The sequence below is a fragment of the Euprymna scolopes genome, chromosome 2, assembly GCF_053919585.1.
Source record: "Euprymna scolopes isolate OS-2025 chromosome 2, ASM5391958v1, whole genome shotgun sequence".
Lineage (NCBI taxonomy): Eukaryota > Metazoa > Mollusca > Cephalopoda > Sepiida > Sepiolidae > Euprymna > Euprymna scolopes.
In genome coordinates this window covers 152,508,195-152,518,492 of record NC_136483.1, presented here as the reverse complement: position 1 = coordinate 152,518,492, position 10,298 = coordinate 152,508,195, and the positions used below count along the sequence as shown (strand labels likewise).

The 10,298-nt window shown below is 35.7% G+C and overlaps 1 protein-coding gene across 3 annotated transcripts in view; it reads left to right on the top strand.

Moving 5' to 3' along the window:
• LOC145297742 (major vault protein-like) overlaps window positions 1–9,900 on the top strand; it is an 84,976-nt gene extending 75,076 nt beyond the window's left edge. For all 3 annotated transcript variants that reach the window (XM_080143979.1, XM_080143969.1, XM_080143987.1), the window contains exons 14-15: window positions 7,035–7,278; window positions 9,419–9,900. In XM_080143979.1, the coding sequence (XP_080000105.1) occupies window positions 7,035–7,278; window positions 9,419–9,757 (583 nt within the window). In that variant the 3' untranslated portion in view covers window positions 9,758–9,900. The remainder of the gene's footprint in view (window positions 1–7,034; window positions 7,279–9,418) is intronic.
• The last annotated feature ends 398 nt before the right edge of the window (window positions 9,901–10,298 follow it).

Below are 10,298 nucleotides of genomic sequence, written 5' to 3'. Positions count from 1 at the left end.
ATTTCATATATTAGAATATACCCCCTTTCTCCCCTCCAAATAATTTACCTAATTGTGTGTACAGTGTGGAATGATAAATTTGTCGCCCTAAAGAAAACAACACTTCAGCCTGATGACAGCCTCTTAAATATAAATATTTAGAAATCTACTTGCAGAAGAAAAAAAATAGTAACACGAATACTATATTTGTGATGTAATTAGCGAGGACCTGAAATATTTTTTAATTGCCTGGATCTGACTTTAACGACAGTCTCTTAAATATAAATATTTAGAATTCTACTTCCCCAGTTTTCCTCTATCTTCACCTCTTTTTCGTCCAGCTTATTGCTCTCTCTCTCTCTCTCTCTCTCTCTCTCTCTCTCTCTCTCTCTCTCTCTCTCTCTCTCTGGATATACAGGAAGTCACGATCAATTTTTCGCTCTAAAGAAAACAATGCTACAGCTTTATCTTAATACGTTTATTGAAAAATCAATTCTGATAACTTGATTATGTAGTAGAGTTGACATTTATTCAATATAGCTGCCTTCAACCTCAAACACCACCTTGATACGGGTCCGGAACTGAGAGCATGCCTTTTCCACAAGCGCCAATGAGAGCTCAGCAATTACTCAGCAGATGGCTGCAATCAGGCTGGCTTTGGTGTTATGGGAGGTCATGTTGGTGATGTTCTCAAGTATGACCAAACGCAGTAGTCCAGTGGGTTCAGGTCAGGGGATCAAGGGGGCCAGTGAGAGAGTGCTATAAAGCTGTAGCAGTCCTTCTGAAGCCAAGCCTGGATCTGTTTGGACTTGTGGGCCAGCGCCGAGTCCTGCTGCCACACCCAGGGTCTGCCAGCAGCCTAAATTTTGGTGCTTACTTTCAAGCCGACGTCAAAGATGTGAGGTGGCATAATGTGGCTCTCACTTGAAACCACACCAAAGATCATAACTGTGGCTGGAAACTTCGATGAGCTGTGCCCTCAAGCGTTGAACCATCCGGATTTGCATTTTGTGGGTGCTGACAATGATCCTATTGTCATAACTTGGATCGGTAGAGAGCATAAGTTGTACAGCAGTGCATTTTGGATCTTGCTCATTGAACATTTTGTCAATCTCAGACATGATAGAAAGCTTCTATCGCTCTTGCGATTTGTACACAACTGATCAACTAGTAGATAGTCTACAACAAAAAAAAAAAAAAGAAAACCGGCTTTCATCCAAGTTATCGTTCCACCTTGTATGTGTGTGTGTGTGTATGTATATATATATATATATATATATATATATATATATATATATATATACTAGCTGGCAGCCCGGCGTTGCCTTGTCATACAATATGCTTAAACATGATATCTTAATTTATGCAGATTGTGTATGTATTATTATAGAATCACTCCTCTATTAATTATTATATATTACGAGGAATAATTTGCCCAATGGACTAATTCCCTAATATAAAGAAATGATAATGTTGTTCATCAAATTCTGTCTGTGTTTGTTTACAATATCACGTCAGCTGATATTTGGACTTGACAATGAATGCCCTGGAAAAGTTACTTCTGATTACTTTTTTTATCGTAAATTAGACTCATTATTACGAAAAAATTAAAATAAAATGGTGAGGTACACCCAGACGTGAACAGGGGATTATTCAATCTGTAGTCGAATGTTCTACCACTAAGCTATATCTCCAGATTATAATAAATCTATTTTTTTTCTAAGAAGAAATGATTTGCTGAAATGTAATTATGTCCCTTGGCCGGTGTAACATAAAATATTCCGTTGTAAGAATTATTCTTTATCTATAAGAGAGAAAAGCTATTTTTAAGATCGGATTTTCTCGATTCTTATTGGATGAATTTCTGTACAAAACATATCTAAGAACACTGCCAGACATATAAATTACCTTTGTGTGAAATTTGCAAAAGATGGGCTCAGCCGTTTCGGAACCTATGAGGAAGGAACTCGCACAGACACACATAAAGCAACTTTTCTATAATAGTAGATATGTGTGTGTACATATGTGTATATATGTATGTATACATGAAGTATTCCTGTGCCTGTTTTACAAGTATTTTAATGGAATGTGCTCCGACGAACTCTAAGCACTTGTACATCCTGGCCATGAATATCTCCAACTAACCAAACATACAGCAAAATCCTACTCCTATACTGTTGAAATCCCTAGATACCAGAAAGCCTTTTACTAAAAGTTTCTTCCCTCAAACTGCTACACTTTGGAGTTCCTTGCCGGGTCCCTGTTTCTGGGGCCGTACTGGCATGAAGAAATTCAAGTGTAATGTAAGCAAATATCTTGCTGCTCAACTTCCTACATAGTAGCCCTGCAAATTATCTCCCAAATACTAGTTTCTTGTGGCACTGTTTTGTATCGAGTGAAAAAACAATATATATACTAGCAGGCCGCCCGGCGTTGCCCAAGCGTATAATGCGCATAAATATTATATTTTAAGTCGTACAGAAACTGAGGCATGTGCATGCAAGTATGTTTTTTCTAAATAGTTCATTTCTTATAAGTAAAAAAAAAAACATTACTTGAGCTGGGATCGAAACCAAAACCTAAAAAAGTGAGTCAAGTATGATAACCATTAGGCCGGCTTGGCACGATCATTTATAAGTGTTTTCAAACCTACTTATTCTTAACATAAGTAATCTGTCATGTTAACAATTCACGCGTGCACATCCGTGAAACACTTGACAAACAGATAAAAATTTGATGACTCCCATGTACCAACTTTCTTGGATTCTGACTTCTTAGCAACCCCATTTTTCCGGATGAAAACTGATTAAAAAGTTTTCCACATATCTGAATACCCTGTATACCAAATTTCAAGTCTGTAGATAAAAAAATTGGTTGAGGTTGAGAAATGTCCTCACGCATACACATATTCTCATTTTTATAGATAGTTATGAGTATGTACATACGTGTGTAATTATTTATTTTACAGAAGAAATTAAGCATTTATTAAAATACTAGCGGCTGCACCATGTCGGCACACACAATGCCGAGTCAAAAACTAAATGAGTACACTCAACATCAAGTACACTCAACATCAAGTACACTCAACATCAAGTACACTCAACATCAAGTACACTCAACATCAAGTACACTCAACATCAAGTACACTCAACATCAAGTACACTCAACATCAAGTACACTCAACATCAAGTACACTCAACATCAAGTACACTCAACATCAAGTACACTCAACATCAAGTACACTCACCATCAAGTACACTCACCATCAAGTACACTCACCATCAAGTACACTCAACATATGTAATATATAACATTTAGAATTTTATTAATTAATCTTTTTAGAAACTTGCATTTATCTTTTTTGAAGATTGATTCTATTTTTAAAATGTATATATTTTACCTATGAATCCAATTATTAATTTATTATCTCGATTTTTATTTTCATTTTTGTCTTTCTGATAATTTAACAATTCGATCATTATTTTTGCCTCTGACGAATTGATAGAGAATTTATGCACCGAATATCAAATTATAAACAATAAATCTCTGAAACATATGTATACAAGGGTAAATGATATTTGGTGTTGAATTTTTTTCAGAGAATGATTACAAAATATTAATTATATCATAAATTTTGTAATTTCATGAGCTATATATATGTGTGTGTGTATATGTATAACACATATATCTGTATGTGACTGTGTGTCTATGTATTTTGAATTTCATACGAAATTGTTTCTTTTGAGACTTGTAGGGAATCTATGATAAATAAAAGGTGCCTTCAATAAGTTTCCAGACATTTTCCATATGGGTAACACAAATGAAACTAGTCTCCTTAGAAGTAATCTCCTCCGGCTGCAATGCACTTTTTGTACTATTCCAACAACTTCTGGAAGACCTCATGGAAGTCCCTTTGTGTGAGCATGTCAATGACCCTCGACACAGCCTCTTTCATCTTCTCAATTGTCTCATAACGACAGCCTCTAAGGTTTTTCTTGAGCTTAGAGAACAAATAATCATAGGAAGCAAGGTCCGAACTATTGGGAGGGGTAAGGAATTGTCTTGATTCCAATCTTCGCCAAATAGTCTGTGACAAGAATGGAGCACCCTTGGGACAAACTTTGCGTAAATCTCTCGCATCTTCAGTTCCTTGTGAATAATTGTGTGTGAAGTTCCCACACTGACATCAAATTGAACTTATTATAAAGAATAAACATACGATAGTCCTTATCCATGAAATTCTTTATTTGGCCAATCAACTCTGATGTTCTGACTTCCTTATTCCTTCCACATGTCTCATTATCTCCAGACTCTCTGCCTCTTATGCCACTCAAAAACTGATGCTTGATTCATGCAAGATGGTCCAAAAACAGTCTGAAGCAATCCATACGTTTCTGTGGCATTTTTTTTTTTTTTCGAATTTTATTACATATCGTTCTTCTCAATTGTCCTCACGTGCAGATTGCATATTTGAAATTCACCAGCTGTGATAATTAGACTTTAGTAGGCTGTATTCCAATTCCTGCTGTAGCTGTTCATTTGAACCTGAAATCATAAAAAAATTAGTCAGTTCTCATAAGATGTATAGCAATAACATATTGAATTTTCAAGAGTCTACAACAAATAAAATTTAAATTTTAACTGTACAAAAAAGTCTGGAAACTTATTGAAGGCACCTTGTATAGTGATTACGTGTAAATGCAGTATGTATGTTTGTGTGTGTATACATCTGTTCACCTATATTTTATATGAATTTCATATTTGATTTATGTAACTTGAAGAATAAGCATAATTCTAATGGGACATTCCTCCAGGGTTTGGGAAACATTGTACTTTGGAAAGAGGAATCGATAAAAACAAGGAAATGCTTCCAAAAGGGAAATGGTAATTGAAAAACAGGAACTACTTTTTTTCGTTTTCTTTCTGCTGTAATATATATATATATATATATATATATATATATATATATATATATATATATATATATATATATATTTATCCTGCGTTTGTTTTATTTTATGGCTAAATAATCGTTTCCAATTGAAAAAAAAAAAAACTTAAATGGCCTTTTCATGTTTTCTGGTTGTAAATGCTCTAGTCATTTGCATTTAAACTACAGCCACATATGGACATGTATTTGGCTATTTTAGGAAATTGTAAATCTTAAATCTTCAAATACTCGTCAAGGAATATAAGATTTAAATAAGTCAACAGTAATATTTACAAATGTTCAATGAAAAAAAAAAACATTTCCAGAAGAACAAAAATATGGTTAAATAAGACAGATTTCCCTAACAAAAGGATAGTAGAGGCGAGGCCAGTAGCCCTATATATATCCAAGGCTTTTGACAGGGTATGGCACGATGGTCTTATGAAAATCGGATCATATGGAATTACTGGACGAATACTTTACATAATTAAATCTTTCTAAAATAAGAGAAAAATCCAGGTTGTCCCCGATGGTTGTATGTCAAAACAATATGATATAAATGGGGGTGTACTTCTGGAGTCGATCCTTGGATCTTTATTATTCCTGATATTCATAAATGATCTCTCTGATAAAATTGTCTCTGAGATGGGTATATTTGCTGATGACATCATGGTCTATAACAGGCACGAAGGGAAAATGAATGAACATGTATCCAAGGCAATGATGGAAACCCTGGTGGGACACCTCCAGTCTGTAGTGGAATGGGGACAAAAATGGATGGTAACATTCAATGCTGCTAAGACTAAGCTTCTTTCCTTTAATAATTACAAGAAACCTTCTCAACCACTAATAGCCATGGCTAATGATACATTACCTGAAAGTACTTCGTTCAAACTCCTCAGCTTAACGTTCACAGGGAACATGAGTTGGAACAGATACATTGAAGGCATTGCCAAGGCTGCTGTGAGAAAAATGGCCTCTCTCGACCATGCTAGAAAGTTATTTACGCCTGAGAGTATCCTGTACCTCTACAAGGCCACCATTCGCCCATGTATGGAGTATTGTTGTCACATTTGGGCTGGTGCATCTCGCTCCTGAACAAGGTTTAAAAGAGTTGCCAACCTAATAGGTCCTAAACTGTCAGCTAGGCTTCAACTTCTGTCCCATCGACGAAATGTTGTATCCCTCTGCCTGTTTTACAAGTATTTTCATGGTAGGTGCTCCAACGAACTACAAGCCCTTGTACCCCCTTGACGTAAATACCCTCGACAAACCCGACAATCAGTAAAATCCCACCCCTTCACAGTAGAGATCCTCAAATGCCAGAAAGCCTTCTATTCTAATAGTTTCTTCCCTAGAACTACTAGACTTTGGAATTCCCTTCCGGATTCCTGCTTCTCTGACTGTACTGACATGCAGAAGTTCAAGTGTAATGTAAACAGACATCTTGCTGCTCAACTCCCGACATAGTATTCTTGCAAATTATGTCCCAGATAGTAGCCCCCTACATCAAAGTGGCACTGTGACTTGTATGGGGTGAAAATGCAATAAACTCCGAGTACAAATAACCAAATATTTTACAGCTATGAATTTTTAAGATGAGGATTGATTATGTGTGTTCTTCAGACTATCGTTTTCCTCTTCAGTGTTCTTATACAACTTTTCGGTCGATTTAACCTATCTTCTCCAGGTATATCTTGTCTACAAGGAACCATGGCATAATGGATAGAGTACTTGGTAAAATCCAGTTGTAAACGTTACACTCTTCTGGAGGTTGGACGTTATATCCTCAGTGCGGCTGACACCCAAAATACAGTTATAAATTACAACTTTTACTTGTTCATGGCTGACGGAATAAGAACATGCTACCATGTAAATTAAATAAAGGGTTCAGCTCGAAATTCTGTGCAGATTTCAGAGTCCGACAGTTTGACAAGATGTACCTGAAAAAGGTCGGAGGTTACATCGATCAAAATGTTGTAAAAATAACACTCAAGATGAGAACCGTAGTCTGGATAATCATAATGGTATGAATAAAATATCTTTTCAACAAAATTATTTTTCAAATGACTAGTTTAAATTATTTTTCTCTTTATTTATTTTTTGTTGATTTTATTTCTTGTAGACATGAAGCGGAGAGGTTGGAGCAGGAAGCAAAGGGTCGCCTCGAACGTCAGAAGATCAATGATGAGGCTGAGGCAGAACGTGCCCGGCGTGAACTCCTTGAACTACAGGCGAACAGTGCGGCTGTTGAGAGCACCGGGCAGGCAAAAGCAGAGGCCCAGTCACGAGCTGAGGCAGCTCGAATTGAAGGTGTAGCTGCTGTTGACCAAGCTAAACTGAAAGCCGAAGCAATGAAGATTGAATCGGTGAGTTGTTTTTTCTTGTTTTGTTTTTTCTTGTTTTGTTTTTTCTTGTTTTGTTTTTTTCTTGTTTTGTTTTTTCTTGTTTTGTTTTTTCTTGTTTTGTTTTTTCTTGTTTTGTTTTTTTCTTGTTTTGTTTTTTTCTTGTTTTGTTTTTTTCTTGTTTTGTTTTTTTCTTGTTTTGTTTTTTTCTTGTTTTGTTTTTTCTTGTTTTGTTTTTTCTTGTTTTGTTTTTTCTTGTTTTTTTCTTGTTTTGTTTTTTTCTTGTTTTGTTTTTTTCTTGTTTTGTTTTTTTCTTGTTTTGTTTTTTTCTTGTTTTGTTTTTTTCTTGTTTTGTTTTTTCTTTTGTTTTTTCTTGTTGTTTTTTGTTTTGTTTTTGTTTTTCAGAAATATTGTTTTAATATATTAGTATTATGTTTCTTAATTTTTAAGATGAGGAGTGATTATTCGTATTGTTTAGATTATTAGGACTATTGTTCTCATCTTAAGTGTTATTTTCCCAACGTTTCAGTCAATTTATCCTCTGACCTTCTCCAGGTGTATCTTGCCGAACTCTGAAATCTTTGTCGAACTTGAGAATCAGACCGGAATTTCGAATGAAACCCTTTATTTAATCCATACGAGTAACATGTTTTTGTTTCTTCCGCCATGACTGGGTAGAAGTTCTAAGTAATTCACAATTGTAGTGTTGTCTGCACTGAAGATTGAGCCTTCAACCTCCAGAAGAGTGTAACTTACAATTAAATATTTACCAAGTACTTTGTCTGCTATGCTGCAAGTCCTTGCAGAGATCCACAATACAATTGCGCATTACTTAGGACTTCTACCCAGTTATGGTTGATGGAACAAGAGGATGTGCCCCTTATGGATTAAAGGGTTCTCTCACCTCTTTGGTGTTGATGCTGATAACGTATATACGAACATGAATTTGCATTAGTGCATTATTATGTAAATAATGACAACGTTACGATTTTGTTTTCATATTGAAAAGTTTTATCGAAATTTATCAGCCTCTGTCTTCTATTTGCATTCTCCTCCCCCCCCCAAAAAAAAAAATAAATTGGAAGAAAAAATTCTTTTCTAGAGAAATAAAGAAACCATTTGCTAAAGTAGTTCTGTTTGCTGAGTGTTCGGGTAGCTATCTATGTCAAGACTCGGGAATCTCTGTAAGTACAAAATTCTTTGATGGTCTATTGTATCTAAACCAATCAGTATATTCTTGATGTCGCCCAATGATACCGGCTCACACCATAACTTCTTTACTCTGTCAATGTTTGTCTTCGAGATCAAGCCAGTCATTTACCCTCTTGTTTTTGTTGTTGAGCATCTGTTTCATTTGCTATGAATCGTATGTGGGGAATACGTGGACTATCTTAAGATGCTTCCTTTGAAACAAGATTGTAGGACCTGTGGGTATTCTTTGTGTTTGAATAATTACGGCAGCTGGGTCTGTTCAAGCAAACTTCTCCCAACGTGTGGGTCCTGGATATGACCTTAAACTATATCCGATGATGAGGCCCCAGCTTGCGGGCTTTGTTGAGTGTGGAGCCACCCTTTAATTGCCATTACTCCCAGGTCCATTCTGACCTGGAGTGGTAGTACCTGTTAGGGTCCTAACTATGGGTTAAATAGAAACGGACTTGAAAAAAAATATATTCTATTAAAAGATTTTTCTTCAAAATAACTGGTTTCGGCATTAAATAACCTGTAAAGGGTTGATATGCCGTAAAACAAAAACGTGTGGTGAATGTGTGGAACCAGCTACCGGAAGAAGTGGTATCTGTAGAATGATTCCATACCTTCAAAGCCAGACTAGACAAACATTAGAGGAATCAACCACTTCGCTTTGACTACGAATCTAGAAATGATGTGTATTGAGAGACTGTAATCTCGGGTGTTCCTCTACACCGTATATTGTATTGTATATGAATTTTTTTTCTTTTTTTTTTTTTTTTTTTTTTTCGTTAGCATTGGGTACAAGAGGGACTACGTAAAAGTTGCCAACAAGAATTTCCATAAGTGCTGAAATTCTTTGGTGGTCTATTGTGTCTACATAAGCACCAGATGATGCAATGTTTCTTTGTTTATACAAATTCATTATTATCTTAAATCGTACGTTTCTGATCTTTGTATATTTACCTTGCAGGAAGCCGAACTTGATCGCATCCAGCTGGCCAGGGAAGCAGAGCTCAAATATATCTCTGAAAAAAATGTTCTTGAATTGAAAAAGACAAACGAAATGGCGACCATACAAGTCCAGATGTTTGAGGCTATGGTCGCCTCACTTGGTCAAGGTACTTTGAGGGATATTGCCGTATCAGGTCAAGAGAACCAGTTGAAGCTGTTACAGTCGATTGGTCTTAAATCAACCCTCATCACAGATGGTAACACACCAATCAACTTGTTCAGCACCGCACAGGGGCTTGTTGGTAATTTTATCGCGGGAAATGATACAAAGGACTCTGAAGCAAGCAGTGAACTTTAAACGATTTTTGGTTTTTACAGCAAAAACATTTTTTTTTTAATTTGTTTACATTGTTCTTTTTTTTTCTTTTTTTTTTTTTACTTATTGTCCAAATACAATTATATACAACTAGTGTACGTATACCGTCAAAAAATGGCGACATATTCTGTTTTTTCATTGTTACTCAATTCACTAAATTTTATAATTAAAAGCACTTGGAAAAAAAAGTTGTTGTCTTATTCACAAACAGTATTGATACTTCCAGTTAGCTGCTGCTGATGTTTGCTATGATGTTTCTGACACAGGGACTGAGAGTGTAAGCTAGTGATCCAAAAGAATAGGTACTCTGACTTAAAAATTGCTTGGGCAATCTCATCAGCATTCTCCTGTCGGGCGCCTCAGGAACTTAACAATAACTTTCCTCCCAAAAGAGGGAAAGCAAAGCCTGTGAGAGTGGATTTCCTAGGACTACCCTCACTATTAATGTATGATTTCGACATTTTCTGAATAAGTTTTCTCAATTCTAGTTAGTTGAAAAAAAAAACAGTTTAGTTTATAAACA